We start from the raw sequence: 25,658 nt of genomic DNA on the forward strand, positions 1-25,658 counted from the left end.
CGCCTATCCCCACACTCTGCTCCAGAAACGCGCGAGCACTGGGGGTCCAGGAGGGGCCTCCCCTGCAGGCCCCAGCGGGAACCACCTGCTCCGCGCCCGGCAAGGGTCTGGGGAGGAGCATAGACAGCCGTGGCCGTTGGGCAGGGAATGTGGAGGCTGGCTCCTGGTGACCGCCCAAGGGTCTGTGGGTCCATCAGCCCCAAGGTCACCACCTGTGTGTGCCCCCGCCCGCCTGCCTGGAAGCTTGCAGCCTGCCACCGGCCGCGGGGGCAGGGGTGGGAGGTGGGGGAGGGGATTCGGCTCGAATGCTCCGCCCCCTGGCCCGCCTGGCCAGCGGTGCCTGCCCCGCTTTGTAGAGAATTCTGACCGTTGTCAGGGGCCCCAGCCTGTAGACTCCTGCCACGTCGGGAGGAGCAGGGCCGAGACCGCCCAGGGCAGACCCTTCTGGAGGGCCGTCCTTTCGGTGGCTGGCCTGGGTCCAGAGGTGCCCTCACACCACCAGGCTGTGAGCCTTTGTCTCCCTGACCCGAGCACTTGGCCACTAGGCAGGACAGGGGCCGACGCTCGCCCTGTACTTGGCTGGACGGAGACCTGCGAGATGCCCGGGTCTCTCCAGACCTGTCCCCACCCCTGCAGGTCACACCCCACAGCCCTGCATGCGACCGCGGGGTCTCTGGGGGACAGTCATCAGAGCAGGTTTGGGGGAACAGATGACGGGTTCAAGGAGGAAGGTTGAGCGAGCGGAGCAGAGGTGGCGTGCCCGGTCAGGGACGCAGCCCTGGGGGTGGGGGCTGGGTCGGGTGTGTGCAGGTTGTGCCCGTTGGTTGTGTTTGTGGGTACAGCTGTGCACAGGTGTCTGCCGGTTTGTGTGGTGGGCAGGTGTCTCCAGGTGTGCTCGGAATCTCTGTTCTGGGCGGCCACATCCGTGAGATGTTGGCTGCTAGGGCTGAGCAAGCTGCCTGGGGGGGGGGGGGGTTGCAGCCAGTGCCCGCTGTGGGGCCGGGGGCAGGTGCCCATCAGGGAGGACCCGTCAGTCTCGGCTCAGCTGCCAGGTCGCGGGGCTTAGGCAGGATGGCCAGAAAGGCTGGGTGGGAAATTTCTGCAGTTGGACCGAAGCCTCCGGCCTCTCCTGGCCAGGCAGAGCGGAGGAGGGCCGGGGCTGGGTGGTGACAGTGGACCGCGGCCCTGTCTCCTTGCAGACGAGATGAACGACCACCAGAACACCCTCTCCTATGTCCTCATCAACCCCCCGCCGGACACGAGGCTGGAGCCCAATGACATCGTGTAAGTACCACGTCCCTTCTCACCGCTGTGGTCAGGATCCGGTGCTGCGTGCGAGCTGGGCAGTCGTGAGGGGGCGGCGCTGACACCCAGGCCCCGCCCCCGCCCTGCCCGCAGGTATCTCATTCGCTGCGACCCCCTGGCCCACGTGGCCAGCAGCTCTCAGAGCCGCAAGAGCAGCTGCAGCAACAAGCTAGCCTCCTGCAACCCTGAGACGCGCGACGAGACGCAGCTCTGAGCCAGCTCTGCACGGCCGGGCCCGGTCGGCATGCGGCGCAGTGCATGAGCCTGCAGGGACCTGGCCGCCACGCCAGAACACCCAGGCTGCCCCCCGAAACGTGACAGAGACTTCACGCGGCGTGAGGGGAGACCACAGGCGGGAAGCCTTTTTTAACCTATTTTTACGAGTCCGTACCAGCTGTGTATCCCGCACAAACATACTACGACTTGTGACCGGGCAGCTGGGCACCGGACAGGAGCCGGAACCGGATGCTCACTGCCCCTTGGGCACAGATACCGCCCACCAGACAGGTCCGCTGTGCCACGCTGCCCACGCGTGTGCGCTCTCCGCCCTATGGGTCCCAGCTTGGGGTCTGGACACAGGATTGTGGGGGTCTGGGCCACAGCCAGGTGCTAGAGGCTCCCCTACCAGTGGGTGCTCCGGTACTGGGCAGCAGGTGAGCCGGGGAGCCCTCTCCGGAAGAGTAAAAGCTCAGGAGGGTCCGGCGGCCGGGCAGGGAGCGCAAGGGTCGGCGGAGGGTTCTGGAGCGCTGGCAGCGCAGGCGCATGAGGACGGAGGCGGGGCCGCCGGGACGCTCGCCAACGGGGCCCTGGACACACGGGCGGAGGCAAGTGAGAAGGCGTTCTCCTGCATGTCACCCTGAACTCGCGGCCACAGCGTGTGGGCACCGGGTGGACACTGCTTGGACGGTGCCTTCCTGTGGCCTGCTGGACGCCCTTTTAACACCCAACCTGAACGAAGCACAATACAGCCGCTGGGCTGCTGGCGATGCCCTGGGGGTCAAAGGGCTTCTCCTTGGGATAGAAGGAGGGCTCTGGGCAATGCCGCCGTGTTCCCTGGGGACTGGAACGGGTTTTGCACGGTCCGTGCTGGAACCTTCTATTAAACAGATGCTTTCTGCAAGCGTGGGCATGGTCGTGGCATCCCCCCAACAGCTGCCCTGTTTGTAAGCCCTAGAGGGGGAGGTGCTGGGGGTCAACGGCAGGAAGGGGCTGCGACTGCGAGGGAAAACCCGAGCCCTTGATGGAGTGAGGGGTTAGGGCGTGGCGCCTGAGGGCCAGGGCCGGCCCAGTGGGGTGTCCGCTGCTCCTGAGGGCATCACCGGCCACAGGCCCTCGCCCCACTGTCCTGGCACACCTGCTCCAGCTCCCTCAAGGAAGGGGACCCCTGTGGGGAAGGGGACCCCGCCTGGTCACTGGACGGGGCTGCGTCTGCTGCGGCCGCTCATAGAACCACGTGCTGGGAAGACACCATCCTGGGGAGTCACCTGACTCAAGGTTGGGAGGGTGGGGTAGGGGTTCCCCTCCAGGTGGGGACCGAGCACCTTCACACCAGGTGCCCAGTGAGGACACAATGTCCCACAGGGGGAGGGGTAAGAAGTGGACACCAGGCCCGGCCAGCGCCTAGAGTGGCCAAGAGAAGGCGACTGACCCCCCGTTTCGTGGTCAAAGTTCTCATCACAGAAAGGGTGAGAAACCACCGTTTTCTTCACTCCTAACCTAATGGAAGGCTGTCGGCCCCAAGTAGCAGAGCCGGCACCGTGGTGGGTGACTCGCTTTGGTGAAGGGGTGACAGGGTGTGTGCAGCCCCAGGCTCCCGTGGCAAGTACCCACATGCCCCACAGAGCACTGTCACATGGACGAGCCTGCGTGTACGCCACAAACACCTCACACTCTCAACAGGCAGCACAGCTGAGAGGCGGGGAGAGCAGGGCCTGGGGTCAGGGAAGGCCGACTGAAACCAGGGATGGGGGCAGGAAGGAGGGACAAGCAGGTGCCCCACCGAGGACGGAGCACGCTGGTCGGAAGGCCGTCCCACAGAGCGGGTGGGAAATGAGGCCCCAGAGGGAGGAGCCTGGCCGGTGTGCCCCACCCACGGTCGGAACTACAGCCAGGCGTTCCGGAAGCCTCCACAGAACCACGGAGGCAGGTAACCCCCCCCAACCCCGCATCCTCCAAACTCGTCTTTACCCCAATAGCCTCAAAGGTGCCTTTTCCTTTGGGGGGGCTCAAGTGTGAGTCAGGAGTCTTACACGCTACACGTACTGTGACCGGAGCCGTGGTGCTTTCTTGACTTTGGCGAGCCACGTGCCGGAGTGCTGGGCGGGGCGGGCTCAACAGTCCTGCAGGGTCCACAGCGCACGGCGGTCCGAGGTCCAGGGCGGCGGCGTGGGGCCTCCAAGGGCTAGGCTGGGTGGGGGGAACACCTCCCGGCACTCCAGGCCCCCAGGGCAGCTGGCTGGCGGGCACCACCTTCATTCCCAGTGAGGTCAGCAGGGCTTTTGGGGACTCAGGCACACCCCCGGCGGGGCCTCTGTCCTGAGCCTGTCCACTGGCGGGCCAGGCCGGGCCCTGCAATGTTTCCACGTGAGCACAGTGTTACCGGCAACTTCCACCTTGCCCTGGCTGCCCAGTGCTGACCTGAGGACACTATCAGGTCTGGACAGGCAGCGCCGGGCCTGGTCCGGGGCCCAGAGGCCTCAAGGACGGCTATCCCTGTCCACGGGGCCCTGCAGGGGCAGCCACCTGGGCGGGGCGGCCTCCCGAGCCACAGGACGGCAGCCCCCCACGCTCTGAGGTCCTCCCACCGCAGAGGACGTCCGGCCCAGCCCTGCAGGGGCAGCCACCTGGGCGGGGCGGCCTCCCGAGCCACAGGACGGCAGCCCCCCACGCTCCGTGGTCCTCCCACCGCAGAGGACGTCCGGCCCAGCCCTGCAGGGGCAGCCACCTGGGCGGGGCGGCCTCCCGAGCCACAGGACGGCAGCCCCCCACGCTCTGAGGTCCTCCCACCGCAGAGGACGTCCGGCCCAGCCCTGCAGGGGCAGCCACCTGGACGGGGCGGCCTCCCGAGCCACACGGCAGCCCCACACGCTCTGAGGTCCTCCCACCGCAGAGGACGTCCGGGCCCCACCGGGCACATCCCTGCAGGGGCAGCCACGTGGACGGGCGGCCTCCCGAGCCACCGGACGGCAGCCCCCCACGCTCCGAGGTCCTCCCACCACAGAGGACGTCTGGCCTGGCCCTGCAGGGGCAGCCACCTGGACGGGGCAGCCTCCCAAGCCACAGGACGGCAGCCCCCCACGCTCTGAGGTCCTCCCACCACAGAGGACGTCCGGCCCAGCCCTGCAGGGGCAGCCACCTGGACGGGGCGGCCTCCCAAGCCACACGGCAGCCCCACACGCTCTGAGGTCCTCCCACCGCAGAGGACGTCCGGGCCCCACCGGGCACATCCCTGCAGGGGCAGCCACCTGGACGGGCGGCCTCCCGAGCCACCGGACGGCAGCCCCCCACGCTCCGAGGTCCTCCCACCACAGAGGACGTCCGGGCCCCACCAGGCACATCCCTGCAGGGGCAGCCACCTGGACGGGTGGCCTCCCGAGCCACCGGACGGCAGCCCCCCACGCTCCGAGGTCCTCCCACCACAGAGGACGTCTGGCCTGGCCCTGCAGGGGCAGCCACCTGGACGGGGCGGCCTCCCAAGCCACACGGCAGCCCCCCACGCTCTGAGGTCCTCCACGGCAGAGGATGTCCGGCCCCCACCGGGCACATCCCTGCAGGCCCGGGCAGCAGCCCTGCTCCATGGAGGGACGGCCTCACCACTGTGGTTACAAGCCCAGCAGGCTCAGGGGTCCCACGGGGTCACTGCCAGGACAGGGCCTCTCCCTGGTCAGCACCGGGGGACTGGCCTTGGGCCCCTCCCTGGAAGAGCTGCGGCAGCAGAACTGAGACAGAGTCCTTTCAGGGAGGGTCCTCGGATGTGACGTCACCAGACACAGATGGAGCCCAGTGCGCGACAGGCTGGCTCCCCTCGGGGCTGGAGAGGGGCTGGGGCCGCATGGTTGGGGGGAACGTGTGCGACCCCAGCAGCTGTCTCAAGCCTGACCCGGGACAGCTGCACCCAGCCGGCCTCCACCCGGCCCGCAGAGGCTGGCCACGCACAGACTGGGCCGCCGCCCGAGGACCAGCCCCAAGGCGGGCTGCGTCCAGAGCAACGGCATCTTGTCTACAAGTCAAGACACCCACCCCCGGCTGAAAAAACAGGCCCAGAGAAGTGCCCGAGGGGCCTGGCTCGTTAGCCTCTGACCTTCACCCTCCTTGTGGCCTGGACGTCCCTGTCGTGGGAACCCTGGTTCTGAAGGAAGGACAGACAGAGAGAGAGGATACGGAGCCTGAGGGACCTGTCAGGGCAAGCGCTGCCCTCCGAGACCTCAGCCGCCACAGCCCGGCCTTCAGATGTGCTGTTACCGCCAGAGGTGGCCCTGGCCGCGAGGGAGGCGCCCGTCCTGTGGGCAGAGCCCCGGCGCTGTCTGGGCCACAGCCAGGCACCCCCGGACCCTCAGGGAAGGCCCGGCGTGGGAGGCTGCCCTAAGCCCCGCTTGCCCGGTGATGCGGGGAGACGCGGTGTCCCCCGTGTGCACAGCTCTGACAGGGCAGCCGGGGACGTGCCTGCAGGGGCTGCTTAGAGATCTGGCCACTTCCCAGGAGCTGGACCCCGTCCATCAGACAAACCAGTGCCGGTTACACACGGCTGTCCCGGCGCACGTTAACTGTAAGCCCCCCCATCACTAGTCTCAGGAGCCAAGCTGAGCCTTCACTCCCTGGAGAATTGCTCTCCCTCCCCCTCTGGCTGGCGTGAGGACTCCAGCCGGGCCTGCAGGCCTGCCCAGACCACCCGGGGCTCGCTTGCCCGGTGTGGGGGTGCAGGACACCTGTGAGGGGGCCGATCGGAGCGTGCGTGCACGCTCACATCCAGGTCTGCGCACACGTGCGTGTGGTAACAGACGTGCCTGCAGTTGGGTAAGACAACTGCCCTCGCTCACCGTCAGCACCCACCCTCTCGGGGCCCCTGCAGCACATCGTCGCCGCCGGGGACACCCGGTATCACCGTGCCATCCGTCACCTGGCTGACACTTTCTTTACAAAGTTAGGTGACCGAGCAGACGAGCTGCCCATGTGACGGGACAGGGTCTGGGAGGCAGGGAGACGCTCCCGTCCAGCATCGGACACCTGCGTGGGACACCAGGTGGCTGCTTGGGAGACGCGTACCGACTTCCACAGTAACAGAGAAGGCGGGGGACACGGCTAGCGGCCACTCAGCGAGCACCGGCCTGGACACAGGACATCAGAGTGGCAGCTGCCTGTCCGTGCTTCTTGACAGAACAGGGGCGCTCTCGCCGGCTAACAGGCAGCCCCTAGGATGTTCCGTGTGTTGACTGATCACATCAGGAAAACCTAGGGTTGTGTGGGCACCAGAAGCACCCCTAAATCTTCACTGAAAAACCCCAGACCCGCTGACACCCACAGGGCTGTGCTGCCGCCCACGTGGCCCCACAGAGTGAGAGGCCGGGAAGCCTCAGTGCTGCAGATGGCAGAGCAGGGTGGCTTCCGGAGGAAAGGGCTCCTGGTTGACAGAGACAGAGGGGAAGTCCTCCGGGCAGGGAGCCAGAACACGGACCACGGACCAAGAAAACGAGCCGCGACCACATCACACACACACGTGCTTCATGAAAAGCAAGTTAACCCTTTATTACAGTTTAGTGCTTTCTTAAATAAATATCAGAGTATCAAACAGTGAGGAGCGAGGCACTCCTGTGCAGAGCATGTGACAGGGCCACAAGCGCCGACACCACCCACCCCCTCCCGCCACGTGTGACACCGGCGTCCCTCGGCGCAGGGGAGACCGAGGACCTGTGTCCCTTCTCGGGTTCGTACCGTCTCCCCGCCCCCCTGCCTAGCCCTGCGGGACAGGGACACTCGTCCGGCAGCCTCTTCTGACCTCCCGTCTGCTCTGCAGTCCAGACAGTTTCAAGTAACACTCCCCAGAAACCATGTGCAAAACCAACTCGAGTGACCCGGAGTCTTCCGGTGGCCGGAGCAGCTGGGCCGTGCAGGTGGGGAGGCCGCGCTGGCACCCAGGGAATGTCACTCTGGAGAAGCGCGGGGCCGTGAGACCGGAAGGGCGTGGGCCGTCCCGCTTATTTGGAGCTCCGGGAAAACCGCACATGACATCATGACGGTGTTAAGTCTGTGGCCTAACTCAGTGGCCAGGGCGGACTGAGGCCGCTGCTCTGCCAGAAGCAGGAACCAAGACGGGACGAGTCAGGACAACAGAGACACCAAAAGAACTGTCAGCCCAAGTGCATCACCTCTGAAGAGAAACATGCTGAGTGAAAAATATTCTACTTTACCAAAACCTGTCTTTATTAAAGTGAACACATCGTCAGACACTGCCCAAACTCGGTGAGTGAGCTGAGGCTGCTTCCGCGCCCGTCCTCCGCGGGCAGCGAGCCCGCCGCCCGGCCCTGGGCACAGCTGCAGCGGAGGCCGGCCGTGTGTCTCAGTGCGTGGAGTGACTGGCATCTTCAGTAAACTTTTTCTGAGCAGCAAGGAGCAAGAACTGTTTCCAGAAATCTTAGAATTGGATATAAACATTGGCAGTAGACACAATCAATAAATATCATATCATTTCCCAAACGAACAAGATGCCCCGGTACGAGGGCCTTTCCTGAAGACATTCAAACACCCCGACCGAGAGCTGGTGGGTCCTGCAGCCTCACAGGAGCGCAGCGCCTGCGGGGGGCCAGGCCGTGTGCAAGGTGTGAGGCCGGGGAGCAGAGCACGTCACTTCTCATTATAACGAACTTCAAGTAAAAGGAATCCTGCTGCACACACACCCCTCGTCGGCAGCCCTGGGGACAGCGGGACCACAGCAGCCCGGCCCGGCCTGGCACGCGCCCTCTGTCCCCGCTGAGCCTGGTGTCCTGCGTGTGGGGAGTACGGGACGGTTTTCCTCTGCCGTCTAGAGGTCTCTTCGAAAAAGGTCTGTGACTTTGCACCTTTGTACCCAAATGGCTGAGAAGTAAACACCGCCCCAGGGCGCCCGCCCCGCCCGGCCATCACTTCCGCGTCTGGTTCTTCTTTGGCACCGCGGGCCGCTTGGGCTGCCACAGGTGGTTGTGGATGGTGAGCGCGTCCACGCTGACGGACATGGTTTTGGCGGGGATGAGGTTGAACTGTTTGCGGTCTGAGCTGTATTTGTACAGCTTGTCAATCATCTTCCTGGTGATGCTCTTGGGCCCCGTGCCGGTGAGCTTGTAGATTTCCTCCGTGTCCGGGTAGTAGCAGTAAAGGGCCCTGAACTGGCAGCCGGCGTCGCGGAACAGGATGATGTAGTGGTTGGCGTCACACTTCTCCAGCTCCTGCGTGGAGGGAGGAGAGGAGACAGGAGAGCCTCAGAGGGGTCCCGCCCGCCACCCAGGAGGCAGGCCGGTGGGAGCTCGCCAACACCGCCAGCCGTCCTGCTGACACCGGTCACCCAGCAGGGGAGCACCAGGCACCACTGAGATTTTGCTTTAAAAACACTTTTCAAATTAAGTGAACACACATGGAAAGAGGCTCAACATCACTAGCCAGCTGGGAAGTGCAAGTGAGAACCACCGTGGCCCTCACGCTCCTGCACTCGTCAGACACGCTGACCGCGGCCTCGGCAGCTCTTCCTGAGGCTGAAACGCCCACACGGCCGCACACAAGTGTTCAGAGCAGCAGTGCTCATGACAGTGGGACGGACACCACCCACCGTCCCTCAGCAGTCGGCACACGGACGTGCTCCATGCACGCGGAGGACCACGCCGGGCCGTGAGGGAACGGGGCTGACACGGGCGCGCCGTGTGGACTCGGCTGCAGGGAGGCGCCCTCCATGCGACGTCCAGAGACGGGCAGCAGGGGGTCCCGGGGCCGGGCGGGGGGTCGCAGGGGAGTGGAACCACATCCAGGGCTCCTTCTGAGGCCGAGTACCTGGGACCGGACGGGGCGCCCACCGCACCGCACCCCCCGCTGGCTGGGACGGGCACAGAGGACCTGCCTCCCGGGACAGTGTCTGCCGTGCCCGGTTCTGAACTCGGAACTGCTCTGCGCCCACACTCCTTACAACGTCACCTGCTGACGGAGATGCCTGGATGAACTGCCACCCCAGCAGCTCTGAAAGCGGGCCCAGGGCTTCCCGAGACCTGCTCGGGGGGCCCCGAGGTCAAGCCCACGAACTGCTACCTGCCTGTCTCTCTCAGCGTCCCGGGGGCTCTTGCGACAGTGGTCTCGCAACCGAGCAGAGGTGAGGGAGGACAAGGACCCAGCTGTCCTCCACAAACCAGAGTCAGAGGGTTTGTTAGGTTGTAAAAATGATGCCAGTCTTCTCATTATTTTTGTTTTAGAAAAGTTATTTTTCACAAATACATTGTTTCTGTCAATAGTAATGGAGCTGTTATTTTACATAAACTCAGAATTAAATACACATTTTAATACATTAAATGGAGAAATCAAAATAAACTGTATGTATCTAAAATACTAGCTTGGACTACCTACAAGCTGTGATCGGGCCTGAAGAGTCAGAGACAGACACACAGCCCCCCCGCCCTCAGAGACAGACACAGAGCACCCACCCCCGTCCTCAGAAACAGACACACAGCACCCCCCCGTCCTCAGAAACAGACACACAGCACCCCCCCGTCCTCAGAGACAGACACACAGCACCCCCCCGTCCTCAGAGGCAGACACACAGCACCCCCCCGTCCTCAGAGGCAGACACACAGCACCCCCCCGTCCTCAGAGACAGACACACAGCACCCCCCCGTCCTCAGAGACAGACACACAGCACCCCCCCCGTCCTCAGAGACAGACACACAGCACCCCCCGTCCTCAGAGACAGACACACAGCACCCCCCCCGTCCTCAGAGGCAGACACACAGCACCCCCCCCGTCCTCAGAGGCAGACACACAGCACCCCCCCCTGCCCTCAGAGACAGACACACAGCCCCTCCCGTCCTCAGAGGCAGACACACAGCACCCCCCCGTCCTCAGAGGCAGACACACAGCCCCTCCCGTCCTCAGAGACAGACACACAGCACCCCCCGTCCTCAGAGACAGACACACAGCACCCCCCCCTGCCCTCAGAGGCAGACACACAGCACCCCCCCCTGCCCTCAGAGGCAGACACACAGCCCCCTCCGTCCTCAGAGACAGACACACAGCACCCCCCCCTGCCCTCAGAGGCAGACACACAGCACCCCCCCCTGCCCTCAGAGGCAGACACACAGCCCCTCCCGTCCTCAGAGACAGACACACAGCCCCCCCCCGTCCTCAGAGACAGACACACAGCACCCCCCCCTGCCCTCAGAGACAGACACACAGCCCCTCCCGTCCTCAGAGGCAGACACACAGCACCCCCCCGTCCTCAGAGGCAGACACACAGCACCCCCCCGTCCTCAGAGGCAGACACACAGCACCCCCCCGTCCTCAGAGGCAGACACACAGCACCCCCCCGTCCTCAGAGGCAGACACACAGCACCCCCCCGTCCTCAGAGACAGACACACAGCACCCCCCCGTCCTCAGAGACAGACACACAGCACCCCCCCGTCCTCAGAGACAGACACACAGCACCCCCCCGTCCTCAGAGGCAGACACACAGCACCCCCGTCCTCAGAGGCAGACACACAGTACCCCCCGTCCTCAGAGGCAGACACACAGCACCCCCCCATCCTCAGAGACAGACACACAGCACCCCCCCGTCCTCAGAGGCAGACACACAGCACCCCCCGTCCTCAGAGGCAGACACACAGCACCCCCCACACTGTCCTCTCCTCACGTTTGTTCTCTGGCCACAGCGTGGACACTGGAGTCAGTCCACACCCCCTGCCCACAGCTGCATTCGCCACCTCATGCAAAGCACCCTGAACCCCCCCACTGGCGGAGGCTCTGTGACCTCTGACCCCCAGCTCCTGGCTTGCCCACTGCACCCCAAACCTCCTCCAGCTGCCTGGAGCTTCCTTCCCCATCTGAGCTAATGGCCATTAAGCTCAGTGAGCGCACCCCGACCAGCGCCCCGCAGCACCCCCAGCCCGCCTGCTCCCACTTCAGTTTTCCCGGGGAATGCATCCCTCACACTTGCCGCTCGAGGCACCTGTTCTGTAAACACAATTTTATGGGGACCAAGCCTCACGGTCTGTTCACGCAGCCTGTGGCAGGTTTTCACGCGGACAACACCCGAGTCGAGTGACAAGCCATGGCCCGGAAGCTGGACCTTCCCTGCTGCTCCCTGTGGGGACCCTGCGTGGGGCAGCCGCTCACCCAGCTCATCTGCTCCGCGGCCCAGGCTGCTGGCTCTGCGCCCAGCCCAGTGTGAGGACACTCGGTGAAGGGGCGTGCCCTCCCCTCACACAGGGGGACGTCGTCACACGCCCCAGACGGGGACCCCCCACCAGGCAAGTCCTAACTCTGACCAGGAAGGGATAGGACCTGACAGTTCCCACAGCGCTGTGACAGTGCGGCCCTCAGGGAGAGAAGTCAACACAGCAAAACAAACACGACCCAACCCCTACGAACTTCCTCTTCTCCGGGAATCCAGGCTCAAAGCCGGAGCCACTGCCGAGAGCCCCCCCACAGCTCCTCCTGTCCCCACCTGGACACACGTGGCCATCCTCACAAGCACAGTCATTCCAGTCTGCTCCGCCTGCAGACACCACACCACGCCCAGGAGCTCCTCATGAAGTCCTCCCCCACCCCGCCTGCACCGGAAGGCTTCCCGCTGGCCCAGGCGCAGACCCCAGCTCCGGGTCAGGCTTCCCGCTGGCCCAGGCGCAGACCCCAGCTCCGGGTCAGGCTTCCCGCTGGCCCACGCGCAGAACCCAGCTCCGGGTCAGGCTTCCCGCTGGCCCAGGCGCAGACCCCAGCTCCGGGTCAGGCTTCCCGCTGGCCCAGGCGCAGAACCCAGCTCCGGGTCAGGCGCGGCCGGGCCTGTGTGCCTCCCGCCCTTCCGCAAAGCCGTCACACGTCGTGGTACAGACACGCGCACGCTCTCGCCCGCCTGCACGGACACAGTGACGACCTGTGTGAGTCATCAGGACATTCTCTGGGACGACCCCTCACTAGCAAACACCTGATTTCACGTGAAACTGGACACTTGCCTCTAATATGGAGTTCTTGTGGGGCTCGTTCACCTTCCCGGCCAGGCAGCAGTGGGACACGGCGTTGTGGATGATGGGCTTGTTGGACTTGCTGCTGGGCTCCTTGAAGAGCTTGGGGCCTGCGGAAGCCGAGGGCGCAGTCAACGCTCCGGGCAGGACACACCCCTTCCTCTGCCCAGGCCCTCAGGCGAGATGAGGGATGTTTGTGACTTCTCTTTTTTTTTTTTTTTTTTTTTTTTTGGTTTGTGACTTCTTAAAAATGGAAGATCCACTTCAAATTTACTTGAAATAACTCGTTATAAACGTCATTAATTTATTCTTTCTAAATTATAAAGTTTAAGTAAACTAAGAAAAAGGCTAAGTTGTTAATAATTTATCCCCTAATTTCAGTTTCTTTGACAAAAGAACAACAAAACAAAACCAAAAAATGCCTTTACAGAGTGTCCGGTGGCCAGGAGCCCAGGACACACGGCTGGGGCGGGGCTGTGCACAGGGCAGGGCTGCCCCGTCACCAAGGCGCCCGCCCGCAGCCTCCCCACGGACGCGGACGTGCCCCCACAGGAGCAGGGCTGTCACCTGTGTACTCGGCCACCGAGGCGAGGGAGGACGCGGCGGACGCCGTCTCCCAGTCCCTGTCCGTGCTCCTGCTGGGGTTGCGGCTCAGCACGGGCAAGGCCTCCAGCGACTCAACTCTGCAGAGGGACAGGGGGCGGGGCGGTCACAGGCACGTCCTCTCACCTGCTGGCCACCAGCTGGTCGACTCCCACCCTGAACACGACCAGGCTACCCCTCGTGCGAGAAGGACCCGCAGCAGCAGGAGGAGAGGACAGCCCGGGGCAGACGTGTCCGTCTGCTCCCCACGGCCGCGATGGTGAACCCCACTGCCTCGCAGGCCTCTGGCGGGGCGGCGGGACTCGGCCCTGCTGCCCGGGGACGCTGGGCTGTCTGTGCTGCTGGCAAACCAGGGACCAGGCCCCGGAAGAAGGGAGGGGACACAGCTGGCCGAGTCCAGAGCCCGGGAGGGTCTCCAGGGCTCTGCGGGTCCTGCAGGCAGTCTGCACTGATCACAACAGCGTCCAGGGCGCAGCTGGACAGAGCTGTTCGTCCAGGGGCAGGGCTGAAGCTGGAGTCCAGCTTGGGTGACCTGCCCCTGAACGGAAATACAGCCGGCACCGAGTCCCTGACAGGCACCCTCCACGAAACCCAGGCCATGAGAGGCCACCAGACACATGAAGAGGTGGGACAGTGGCTGTGGCCACAGGATACACACACAGTAAGGGACGGGTGGGGGCTGGGGGACCCCCGCCAGAGGAGGCCGACAATACACATCGGGCTACCAAGGCCCCAGCTCTCCTCCAAACCACTCACCGATCCAAGGGAACTCTTTCAGGGCCACTGGAAAGGCCTACCTTCAACAGCCCACGTCAGCGTGTCAGGCCCGCTGAGGACACATCCCCCCTGGCTGTTCCCACCACACACACAGCCTGGCCCTGTGCATGGGGACCCACACTGAGGCGCGAAGGGCACTCCACAAACAACTGGTCTGTCCGTGTGAAGAGTGTGAAGGTCAAGAAAGACAAACGGATGAGGAACTGCTGTGGCCTAGAGACACCGGGCACAGGTGGTCCTGAGTAGGACCCTTCACCGTGGACACACAGCTCTCAGGGACACTATGGAACACCCAGGACAATGAATGTGGACTGTGGAGCCAACAGTGCTGATCAACTGTGGTTACACAAGAAATGTCCCCGTCCACAGGAAACACGCCTAAGTTCTTCAGGCCAGAGCACATCGCCTCCAACTCAGCAGTGAGAAGGCAAGTGCGTGCAGGGGGAGGGGCCAAGCCACAAGCCCACATCTCAGAGCCAGCGCCACCTCCCAGTGTCCTTACCGCTGGGCAGGTGTGCCCCCCGAGTGAACGCTCTCAGGCTCCGTCGTTGCTGCAGAGGCCAGGGACAGGCTGGAGCCCGACTGCGCCCGGCTGAGGCTATCAGCTGCCAGAGACAAGGACCGCGTTCCTAAGACATGGGTTTCCTGAGACACCCCCACGTTTGTGCAGCACTAAAACCAGGGACCAGCGGCCACCTGAGTGACCCCGGGGCTCTGCAGCCTGATCTCCCTGCCCTGGGAGAGGGCCCACACCCCCCCGCTTCGTGTCCCCAGAGGAAGCCTGCACCCCCACATCCGTATCCCCAGGGGGGCCGCACCCCCACATCCATGTCCCCAGGGAAGCTGGCCGCACCCCACATCCGTGTCCTGGGGGCCCCGCTTACGGGTGGAGGAGCACTTGGTGCCCGAGTCGCTGCGCGGCTCTTCCCGGTGGACGGACTTGGGCCGGGGCTTCCTGGGCTTGGACTTGGAGCTGCCCAGGCCCTGCTCCTCTAGGATCTGCTGCTGCTTCCTCCGCAAGTACTCCTGCTTGATGAGCTCCCGCCGGGCCTTCTCCTCTTCCTTCCGGATCCGGTCTTCCTCGGCTTTACGCCTGGGAGGGAACGTCCAGGAGGACCCGCTCAGAGGGACGTGCCCGGAGTCGGCCGGCGCAGCCCCCTGCGGCGGTGCCTGTGGACTGAGGACCGGCCCAGGGCACAGCCACACCACGCCCAGGGCACACGCCTCCCGGGCTGGGCGGAGACTCAGGAGACAGCTCCGGGAAGGGCTCAGGGCCTGGGACAGGTCACCGAGACACACGGGGGCTCCAGCCTCCCCCTCCAGCCCCGCCCCACCTTACCGGGCCTCGTCCCTCTTGAGCTCAACCTCCGCCTCCAGCTGCTGCTTGCGCACGCGGGCCTCCTCGGCCTTGCGCTGCTGCTTCAGGAGGAAGGCCGCCCGCTTCTTGGCGAGTTCATCCTCCGCCTTCTGCTCGTCCTGCAGAACAGACCCTGTGAGCCCACGCACCGCCCGGCCCAGAGCCCAGCGCAGTCCTGAGACCTGCCTCTTTCTGACTGAGCAGCGGCCGTCTCTGAGGCTAAAACACAAGTGGAAAAGATGCCAACGTTCAAAAAGCGTTGGCGAAGCCTGTCGATCCCCCGAGGTCCAGCCGGCATGCCGTCTGCCTTACACCACCACGTGCGCTTCCACAGCAGGAGCCCTTGTCCACTCGGCCCTCACGGATCCCACTCTGACACCCTGCCCTTTCCACAGCCCTGCAGCGCCCCCTTCAGAGCTGCCCAGAGGGAAAGAGACGCTGGGGCTGCTCCTAACCCGTCTCTCCCTTCCTCAGAAGAGCAACAGGCAAGGCAGAGAAACAACACGTGCCCACAGCATCAAGATGCTGCCACAGGCCCAACACCTGTTTCTGTGCAGCCCATGAGCTAACAGTTTCCACTTCAAAGTGACTGGGAAGCCAGCAAAAGGAGCCAGGTCGTGCCGTGTGAAACCAGGACCACGGTTAAGGCTCCGTCCCCTCGTTCAAGCCCCTCCCTCAAGCGGCGCTGCAGGTTGTGCTGCTGCCGGCAGACTGCGGGGCCTCAAAATGCACGTCTCCCCGGGCCCTGCTCTTCCTGACACCCTGACACTAAGACAGACTGGCCACGTCTGGCCAGCCCCACACAGTGCTGCTGGCCGTTTACCTTGAAGAAGAAGCCAACCCCCGGCTTCTGGTCGCCCTCGCTGCCGAGGTCCACCGAGCTCTCGGGGCCTTCCGTCTGCCCGTCCTCCTCGGGGGCCCTCAGGTCTGACAGGTCCACCTCGATGAGGCTGGCCTTGCTCCTGGGGGGCCCCTCTGCGGGGACGCCCTCCTGTCCTGAGACCGGGGGAGCGCCGAGGCCCGCCTCCTTCCCAGGGAGACCCGGGGCCTCCCCGGGGCGCGTGCGCCTGGACAGCAGGTCGGGGTCCTTGGACGGGACGCCCGCCCGCTGGTTGCTCTCGTCGTGCAGCCGGCGGCTGTCGAAGACGAAGTTCTCGGGCGGGTCACTCCCGGGGTCGGAGGGCGTCCGAGGCGGGGCGGGCCGCAGGTGCGGGAGGGCCTCCACGCTGGGCGTTGGGGTCTTGCTCCGGGAGCCCTGCGGCCTGTCCTTCATGACCTTCAGCTCAGCTGGTCTTCCCGAGCGGGAATTCCGACCCTGCCCGAGACGGGGAGGTTTGCGGTGACTGGTCATTCCAGTCGGAGAGAGAGGCTCGACGAAGTGGATGGACGCCTTGACCTTGGGCTCCTGGGAGTTGTTCCTGGGGCCGGGAAGGGGAGCCGCGGGGGACTTCATCAGCAGCTGCTCCTGCTGCTGGGAGATCTTCAGGATGGCCTGCTGCAGCGTGCTGATGGTCTCGTTGAGCTTCTCGATGGAGAGGTCGCACTCGCCCACGTCCGCCCCGTCCACCGCCTCCTCCAGCAGAGCGGCGGACAGCGCCCTGCTCCTCGCCAGCTCCCGCAGCGCGGCCGGGTCCTTCTGCCTGTGCTGCTGCAGCAGGGCCAGCTGCTCCTTGTCCACGTCCTGACACTCCCCCAGGTCGCTCCTGCCCTGGGCCCTAACCAGCAGCTCTTCCGTCTTGGACACAGCAGCATCCAAGTCCTCCCCGTTGTGCTGAGAACACTCCCGAGCCAGGTGCTCCGGCTTCAGCGGCTGGGGGCCGGCCTCAGCCTTGCCCTTCTTGACCACGTGCAGGAAGGCCGCCTTCCCCAGCTTCAGCCGCTGCCGGGCGGACAGCGCCTCCACCTTCCTCTTCTGGGTCTCGATGGCCCTGCGCTTCTCCTCCAGCTGCATGTGCAGCTGCACCAGCTCGGAGGCCAGCAGGCTGGCGTGGTCCCCGCCCAGCCGGCCGGGGCTCTGCTCCCTCCTCTGCTTCCAGGTGGTCAGCGGGGCGGGGCAGCTCTCGGAGGCGTCGGGCGTGGTCTTCTGGGAGCTGCTGGAGCTGGACTTGGTCTCACAGCTGTTGAGCCTCTGGAACTTCCTCTCGGCGAAGCTGGTCATCCTTGCGCTGCCGCTGGCCAGGGAGACGCTGCTGACCTGGGAGACGGTGCTCAGGCAGGGGCTGGAGCGGCCGCTGGCGTCGTCCTTGTCCTCGTGCTCCCGCACCTGCATGTCCTCCCGCAGCTTCGCCGACTCCTCCTCGCCTGCGTACGCGGCCGTCAGCGCGGGGTGATCCTCCCCGAGGAACGCGTGCTCCACGTCCTCCAGGTCCGCGGCGTCCGAGTCCGAGTCCTGCCTCGGGGCCGCCCAAGACTCCAGGTCGTGGGGGCTCCTCACGCAGCTGCCATGGAGCCTGAGCTCCGCGTCCTCGTCGACTCCAGTCACGTGAAGGAAGAAGCCGTCGGCAGACTGTCCCTGAGACAACGGATCGTAACTACCACTGGCCAGAGGCCCGTCGCGGGCTTCCCCGGCCGGCAGCCCCACCTCAGTGCGCAGTTCCGAGCAGAAGATGGGGGTGAAAGTCCTATTCAAGTCATGACTGACGTGGCTGCCAGGCACCTTCCTCCGTCCCAGGGGCGGGTGGCCCTCCCCAGGCCGCCTGGCCGCCTGGCCCCTCGGCCGCCCTTCCCCGCATTCATCCTCCTTGGCGACCACCTGCTTCTCCTTGGCAGGCCGGAGCACGGCCGGCATCAGTGGCTCCAAGAAGAAACTGTCAGGCTTACTCTCCAAGGCGCCCAGCAGCCTGTGGGGAGACCTGGCCCCTGCGGCCGGGCCCGGCTCAGCCCCCTGGGGGGCCCCGTCCACTCTGATGACGGCCACGAGCTCCTCGTCCTCGTCCTCCAGGTCGACGTTGTTCAGGAGGCCCCTCCCGCTGGCCCTGGGGGCGGGGGGGTGTGGCTGGTTTTGGGGGGTCAGGGTGATGATGTTGGACGCCAGGCTGTCCTTGCTGATGGAGCGGGCCAGGCTGATGCTGTCGCCGGAGCCAGGGTCCGCGTCGCACGCCGCGTGGTGGAGAGCGAAGGGTGCTGGCTGGGACGTGGGCCTGCAGCGTGGGGAAGAAGCCCGTTGGGCACGCCACTGTCACCCAGAGCTGATTCCATCGTGAGTGACGACACCACCAGTTATGAAAAGACAACACAAACCTCAGCTGTGGACTCCCAGGACCCCTTTACACCTTTAAAGACTACTGAGGTGCCTGCCCTGTGGTGGCGCAGTGGACAGACCGTCAACCTGGAATGCTGAGGTTGCTGGTTCAAAACCCCGGCTTGCCTGGTCAAGGCACAGACAAGAAGCAACAACTAAGAATTGATGCATCCCACTCCTCCCCCCTCCTCTCTCTAAAAAATAAAAATCTATAAAAAAAAAAGAGAGACTAAGGAGGACCCCCAAAGAGCTTTTACTTACTATATTTATTGTTATTCAGTATTCATCATACTAGAAATCAGAGCTAAACATTTATTTTTGATTAAAAATTGCAACAAAAAGCCCATTACTTGAAAAATGAACATTTTCTAAAACCAACAAGTTAACAGTGTGAAGACTGGCACGGTCTCCCAGGTCACACCCCTGTGCTGCCTGGCAGGGCCCTCACACCTGGCTCTGACCCAGTCCGCTGGGACACCACTTCCCGGTGCCCGCGCTCAGGAGGAAGAGGGGCCGGGGGAGACAGCCCGGTGTCGCTCTGCCCACGGGTGCCCTGGCAGGACCTCGGCGTGCCACAGCGGAAGCCTGCTGTTAGCCTAGCACGTGCTTCACACGAAAACTAATTTGAAATGTAGACAGTTCACCTGGTTTTTTTTTCTGGCCACGCCACTGCTGCTCCCCGTGGCTGCCTGTCCACTTGGGTCAAGGAGTTGGACCGGTGGCGCTGGTCTGCAGGGCGGAGGAAGCGGTCAGTGTGCTCAGCAGGAAGGGACCAACTTTGTGTCATTTGAAACTATTTCAGCACAATAACCACTGTTCACCCCACACTGCTCAAGGGAAGCAGATGGGCACAACAACGCAGCTTCTAGTAGTCAACAGCACAGCACTGCTCCACACACTCCACACGGCCCATCAGCTGCTAATGGTACTTCCCCAAAGAAGACAATAAGTGACCAAGTACATCAGTACAAACTGAACTCTATTCTGCCCCAGTCTTCACTGAGCTGACTCCTGCGTAACAGGAGTATCTGACTTGGAGGACTGCTATCTCAGCAACCACCATGAGGAAGGGAGAAAAGGGTGTTCTCACCGGGGGGGTCCTCTCCCTGCACAGGCTTCTGCTGCTTCTGCCTCAGGGGCAACAGAGGGTGCGACGGGCTGAACGCGGAAGCCCCCTTCCCCCTAAATGTAGGAAAAGGAACGGAGAGAAAAGTGTCTGGCTTAGCCATCTGCAAGTTCAAAAGCAAATGTAGACGGAACTACAGATACCTTTGTGAAGTCACACCATCTGTGAGAAATTTACTGAATCTTTGGGAAAAGTTATTTTAAAATATGAACCAAAAGAGTACCTGGAACTTTAATCCTGGGATAAATAACCCCAAACTGCAACTGAGGACATACTGACTGACTGCTGGGTATAGTCTGAGAGAAACTGAGTTTCCAATTTTCACAGCCAAGTTCAAGCTGCATTCCAGTTCCCCTCCAACCTCTGGGGCGGGGCCAGGGAGGGGCGGGGCCAGGCTCTCGCTGCCTACTCCCTGGTGCTGCTCTAATCACTCCGCATGAACAGTAACAGGAAAAGGGAGCCAGGAAGGTCACTGAACTCTGGGAGCAGACAGACTTACAGGTGGTCCGGCTCCTCGGTGTGAAGGAGGTGCTTGTGACAACCCTCGGCCAGCAGCTGAGTCGGGGGCAGAGGCTCGGCCGGGCTTGCTACTGCGGGGCTGCCCAGAAAGCTGCGCTTGGTGGCGTTGGAAATAGGAACAGGGGGCCGACTGCTTTTTTGGTGCGATACTATTTTTGCTGCAGAAATAAAAATTTTATAAAAATGGTCATGTTATTTACTTACATTAGCAAGAAGCAACTAAAAAAACACTTGCAGCTTTTATAAGAACCAGAAATAACACTACTTTTACTTAAAACCAAACTTCTCCAAAAAAACTGGCTTCAAGTTTAACAAAAGCATTCTGTACGAATGACTGCTACAACTCCACTACAACTCCGTACACAGCACAGACCAGAACAGGAAAGGGTAAAATGGGCCGCTGCATCTCTGACCACCAACAAGCAGCCTCCAGCAAGTGCCCAGCCACCCCAGTGGTCACTTCAGCCCCAGTCCTACAGGAACCCCATCTCTAAGGCTGCTCCAGAGAGCTGGCCCGAGACAGTGGTGCCAGAGCTCGTCCAAGGTGGCAGAAGCTGGACGCAGGGGCTGGACCCCTCCCTGGCCAGGTGGCAACAAGGACCTCCCATCACGGCAAGGGGAGCCAAGACAGCCCTGGCAAGGGCAGTGGTCCACAGCGGGCGGCCAGCAGGGGGACAGAGGCTGAGGAGATGTGAACCTGGGGAGGAAGCACCCAGAACAATGGGGCTGGCGGCAGGCCTGCGCCCCCTGCCGCGTGAGGCGACAGCAACAGGAGAACAGGAGGGGCGCGCGAGGGCCAGCGACACAGTGCGCTCCTCTGCAGCCGGGATTGGTGGGCCCGGGGGCAGCTGCCAGGAGCTGCCACACGGATGCTGCCATGTGGGACAGGGACTCTGGGCACTGGAACTGAACGCCCAACTCCCTGGACCTGGAGTGCCTGCAGCAGAGGGTGACTTCCCAGTGGAGAGTCAGCAGCTCCCGCCCCACCCTGTGCTCAGAGACCGGCAGATGCCTCTGGCAGGATGGCACAGCGCCCTGCAGGACCTGCCCCCGGCCTCCCTCCAACCACCAGGCTTACCAGCCTAGACTGAGCCTGGTAGGGGTGGGAGGAAGAGGTCACACAGACACACAGAAGTCAGCAGGGGAGGGGCCACAGCCAGGGGCAGGGCAGCAGCCTGGGCGGAGCAGCAGCAGGGGCGGGGCGACAGGGCGGCAGCCAGGGGCGGGGCGGCAGCAGCCAGGGGCGGAGCAGCAGCAGGGGCGGGGCGGCAGCAGCCAGGGGCGGAGCAGCAGCAGGGGCGGGGCGGCAGCCAGGGGCGGAGCGGCAGCCAGGGGCGGAGCGGCAGCAGGGGCGGGGCGGCAGCCAGGGGCGGAGCGGCAGCCAGGGGCGGAGCAACAAGGGGTAGGGGTAGGGGGGGGCAGCAGGGGAGGTGCGGCAGCAGAGGCGGGGCAGCAGCAGGGGCAGGGCGACAAGGGGGGTAGGGGGGCAGCAGGGGCAGGGCGGGGGGGGGGCAGCAGGGGCAGGGCGGCAGCCAGGGGCGGGGCAGCAGCAGGGGCAGGGCGACAAGGGGGGGTAGGGGGGCAGCAGGGGCAGGGCGGGGGGGCAGCAGGGGCAGGGCGGGGGGGGGGGGCAGCAGGAGCAGGGCGGCAGCCAGGGGCGGGCCTGGCTCAGGAGCGCGATGATTTGGGAGGGCTCCGGAGATTCACGTGCAGCAGCAACCTGGTGAGCAGTGTGCATGGACTAATCGCACAGCCCATGCTGAGTGAGTGGAGTGACCAGGACTGCTGTGCACTATAGAAGGCCAGACAGACACCCCGACACTCAGAGATGTGAGGGCCCCACAACAGCACACCAGGCTGCCCACAACTGCTGCCCCTGGGCAGCCAGGCAGCTGTGTGACCGCAGGAGCCACGTGGACACAATCACTCTCAAGAACCCCAGGGCAGAAGGGGCAGCCACTGAGCCTGGTGACGGTCCTGGGAATGAGGTCAGAACATGGCTCCCCAGGAGCAGAGAGACGGGTAGCCAAGCAAGGGTGGATGAGGGGCGCTGAGGGCAGCCACTCTCATGGCCGTCGCTAATCTGAGCCCGTCTCTGAGCCCGAGCCCGGGTTTGAGCCTGAAACCAACTGCGTGGAGAGTCCACAGGAGCAAGCGCTGCAACCCTAAGCAAGACACCCTTGTCCCCCATGAGACAGACAGCCCTGAGCAAGGAAAAGGGACACCTAGCACGGCACCAAACTGTTAGACGCGGGTCTGAGTCAGCACTGATACTGAGACCAAGCATCCCGGCAGCCCATCCAGATGGGGAAGTGGGTGGAGACCCGCCCAGGGACACCCCCATCTCCAGATGTGCGCTGGGCATGAACGTATTTGGTAGCTGGTGCACCAGCCACACTGGGCCTTGGGCAGGCTGAGGGGAGCCCTAGAAAATTCCCCTGTCCCCAGCCAATAGCATGCAAGTAAGGACCAGTAATGACACCATCGGGGGTGGAGGAAATCAGTGCCCCAGAAGGACCTAAGGGACACTTTGGCACGGTCCCCACATCTCAGAAGGCCACAAGTGTAGCTGTCCTGCCAGAGACACATCAGCCAGCTCCGACCTCCAGGAGCAGAGAGAGAGCCCTGTGTCCGGCAGAGAAACAGGATCTCAATCCTGTAACTGCCAACAACAGGCCTGGGAACAGCCCCCAGACAAGAACTAGACGCAGACAACACCTTGGTTCTCCTCTGAGGCCCTAAGCAGAGACCTGGCCACACTATGCCTGGCACCGGTCCTCCAGGAGCTGCCCAGCACTTGGTGGCCCGTCAGCCACATGACTCTGGGAGGGCAGCATTCGCTCCGGTCAGACAGATGCAGACGCTGTTCGGAATGCTTACCCACGGCTGAGAGAGCAGGTCACCCGGCCACGGCACGCAGCGGACGGGAGCACGCCCTCGAGAAGGAGCTGCACCCGTCTCACCTCCTGGGGCTCAACTGCAAGGCTGGCGGGGATCCTACCCTGGTGGACGTGGGGGTGCTCTGCCTTGTTGGCGGGGCACACACGAGACTGCGCAGGGAGGGGACAGTCGGCAGGCTCGAGCAGCTACAGCTGCAGCCCTACCAGGCGCTCATCCGAACTCCCCGGCTCCCCCGGCTCCAGCACTGAGCCAAGGGTGGGCCCGGCACTGCACCCCAAGGACACACGGGAAGGCACCAGACAGGCAGTGAGGACAGCGCACAGGCCTCACTCCCAACGCCATTTCAACTCACACACCATTGTTGTACAAGAAGTGAGGAAGCCCTCAGAGACACCTTCCAAGTCCTGAATGAAAGTCCCTCAGAGGAAGTGGCTATCAACTAACCGCAGTCCTCACTCACCATCCTTCAGCTCCTGAACATCCCTGGGCTGAACAAAATCCGGCCTGACGTTCTCAAACCACCAGAAGAGCTCGGCGATAAACACCATGACGTTCGGCTGCGAGAAAAGCACAGAAAAGCAAGGACACAGTGAGCAGCTTACTCCCACGGGGCTTTAAAAATGTGCGTGCAGTAACTCCGTTACCTTCAGCACTAGGGGGGCATACAGCATGTCTTCTAAGGTGAGGTAAAAACACTTGTTAAGGTATTCATTGGAGAATTCCCTCAGGAGCCGAATGTTGTACAGACTGTCAGCCATCGACGTTACCTCCTTCAGGCATATGTCTAACAGGTAGAAAGAAAACTGCAGTTTATTACAAGGATATTCTTCACATGTATCTGTATACGTTAAAAAACTCTGAACTGAAAAACGTTCTCAACGAAAGCAGTGACGATATTTAAAAGGTTACAACTTTAGCCTGACCTGGTGGTGGCACAGTGGATAGAGTGTCAGACTGAGATGCGGAAGGACCCAGGTTCGAGACCCCGAGGTCGCCAGCTTGAGTGCGGGCTCATCTGGTTTGAGCGAAGCTCACCAGCTTGGACCCAAGGTCGCTGGCTCCAGCAAGGGGTTGCTCGGTCTACTGAAGGCCCGCGGTCAAGGCACATGTGAGAAAGCAATCAATGGACAACTAAGGTGTTGCAACAAAAAACTGATGATTGATGCTTCTCATCTCTCTCCGTTCCTGTCTGTCCCTGTCTATCCTTCTCTCTGACTCACTCTCTGTCTCTGTAAAAAATAAAATAAATAAATAAAATTTAAAAGGTTACAACTTTAAGAGATTTAAACAGCCCAATGTTAGAAGTAACACAACAGAGAGAAAACACTCGACAGAAGACCTGGGAAATCGCCAGTATCTGACCTGAACTGGGACGCCTGGAATGTGTAGAAGTAACTTGAGACTTTAAGATCGCGCTTCCGAAACAGGGACCATCCCCACTCAGTCTGTAAAGGATGTGTACAGAGCTGGCTCAGGTCTAACCCTGCGGGCACCTCCCGGGCGTTAGCTCCATGGTGGGTGCCTAACGTGGGAGACGCCAGGCCTGTCCCCGCAGTGCTACAGAAGTGCTCCTCGTCACAGGATTCAGGAGGCTGTGGAGGAGTCTGCTCCGTGAACAGGTGGGGGACAGTGGCTATCAGCGCCTGGGCAGGACAGTTTTCCATTCTCGGCTGTGCTGCAGGGTGCCGTGAAAGCGGCCGGGCACTGGTCCCTGCGTGAGTGCTCTGGGGGACGGGGTGCCCTCAGACCAGAACCACAGCCACAGCTGGACACAGCTCACGACTAAGGTACAAGCAGCTGTGCTGATGACCTAAGGGACCTGTACCTGTGAACAGTAAGTGACAGAGGGATCTGAGAAACACAACTAAAGGACCTGACTCCTCAGAAGTCATTTCCACACACAGTAGACCCAAGTGCCCCGGATTCCCGTGACTTCTGTCCCAGATGACGCCCGCACTGGGCGCCCTCAGAGAAACCAGCTCTAAGCTGAGTGACTGCGCACAATTCTGGGCTAAGAGACGTTTCTTTGGATTCTGATTATGAAACGTTACAAACGTGCACAGGAGCCCTCAGGTACCCTGAACCGTCACACGCCGTATCTGACTCGGACCTGTTCTCCCTCAGTTATGAACCCACAGACACTGTTGCTGCCCAACTCCCCATGCAGCTGCCCCCCAAGGCTACAAGCCCCCCACAGGCCATCAGGGCTGCCATCACACCCACCAAGTCCAGAAGTAACGCGCCCTATGCGGCCCACTGCTGACTCGGCATTCTTGCACTCACGTGCGTGACAACAGCGTGCCCAGCACCTCGCAGCCCGTCTGTCCCTCGACTCGGCACAGGGACGTGAGTGGACGTCAGCACTCCTCTTAACAGCCTCACAGAACTGCTCAGTTCTCACTAATGCGAAAAGGCTATGAAAACCAGTCCTGTGCGCCCTGTATGCCCTGACTGGGGACCAAACTCACAACCTTGTCGTCTCAGGACAATGCTCTAACCGACGGAGCTAACCGGCGAGGCCACCATACTGAATTTCTACATAGTTACATACAAGAATCATTTCTGCACCCTGGCCGGTAGCACAGCTGGTGAGAGTTTCATCCCCAACACCAAGGCTTTGGGTTCGATCCCTGGACAGGGTACACACA

General features: G+C 62.8%; 2 protein-coding genes across 8 annotated transcripts in view; one reads left to right on the plus strand and one right to left on the minus strand.

The window, feature by feature from the left end:
* KCNT1 (potassium sodium-activated channel subfamily T member 1) overlaps positions 1 to 2,425 on the plus strand; it is a 60,940-nt gene extending 58,515 nt beyond the window's left edge. For all 5 annotated transcript variants that reach the window (XM_066255697.1, XM_066255698.1, XM_066255700.1 and 2 more), the window contains 2 exons: positions 1,200 to 1,284; positions 1,399 to 2,425. In XM_066255697.1, the coding sequence (XP_066111794.1) occupies positions 1,200 to 1,284; positions 1,399 to 1,519 (206 nt within the window). In that variant the 3' untranslated portion in view covers positions 1,520 to 2,425. The remainder of the gene's footprint in view (positions 1 to 1,199; positions 1,285 to 1,398) is intronic.
* A 4,597-nt stretch (positions 2,426 to 7,022) lies between these two features.
* Positions 7,023 to 25,658, minus strand: part of CAMSAP1 (calmodulin regulated spectrin associated protein 1) — a 63,075-nt gene continuing 44,439 nt past the window's right edge. For all 3 annotated transcript variants that reach the window (XM_066255705.1, XM_066255704.1, XM_066255703.1), the window contains 12 exons: positions 23,655 to 23,794; positions 23,471 to 23,567; positions 20,090 to 20,267; positions 19,555 to 19,646; positions 19,109 to 19,193; positions 16,047 to 18,363; positions 15,206 to 15,342; positions 14,751 to 14,959; positions 14,369 to 14,471; positions 13,054 to 13,169; positions 12,478 to 12,596; positions 7,023 to 8,720 (listed from right to left, as the gene is read on the minus strand). In XM_066255705.1, coding sequence (XP_066111802.1) covers positions 8,418 to 8,720; positions 12,478 to 12,596; positions 13,054 to 13,169; positions 14,369 to 14,471; positions 14,751 to 14,959; positions 15,206 to 15,342; positions 16,047 to 18,363; positions 19,109 to 19,193; positions 19,555 to 19,646; positions 20,090 to 20,267; positions 23,471 to 23,567; positions 23,655 to 23,794 — 3,896 coding nt within the window. In that variant the 3' untranslated portion in view covers positions 7,023 to 8,417. The remainder of the gene's footprint in view (positions 8,721 to 12,477; positions 12,597 to 13,053; positions 13,170 to 14,368; positions 14,472 to 14,750; positions 14,960 to 15,205; positions 15,343 to 16,046; positions 18,364 to 19,108; positions 19,194 to 19,554; positions 19,647 to 20,089; positions 20,268 to 23,470; positions 23,568 to 23,654; positions 23,795 to 25,658) is intronic.

The sequence above is a fragment of the Saccopteryx bilineata genome, chromosome 2, assembly GCF_036850765.1.
Source record: "Saccopteryx bilineata isolate mSacBil1 chromosome 2, mSacBil1_pri_phased_curated, whole genome shotgun sequence".
Classification (NCBI taxonomy): Eukaryota; Metazoa; Chordata; class Mammalia; order Chiroptera; family Emballonuridae; genus Saccopteryx; species Saccopteryx bilineata.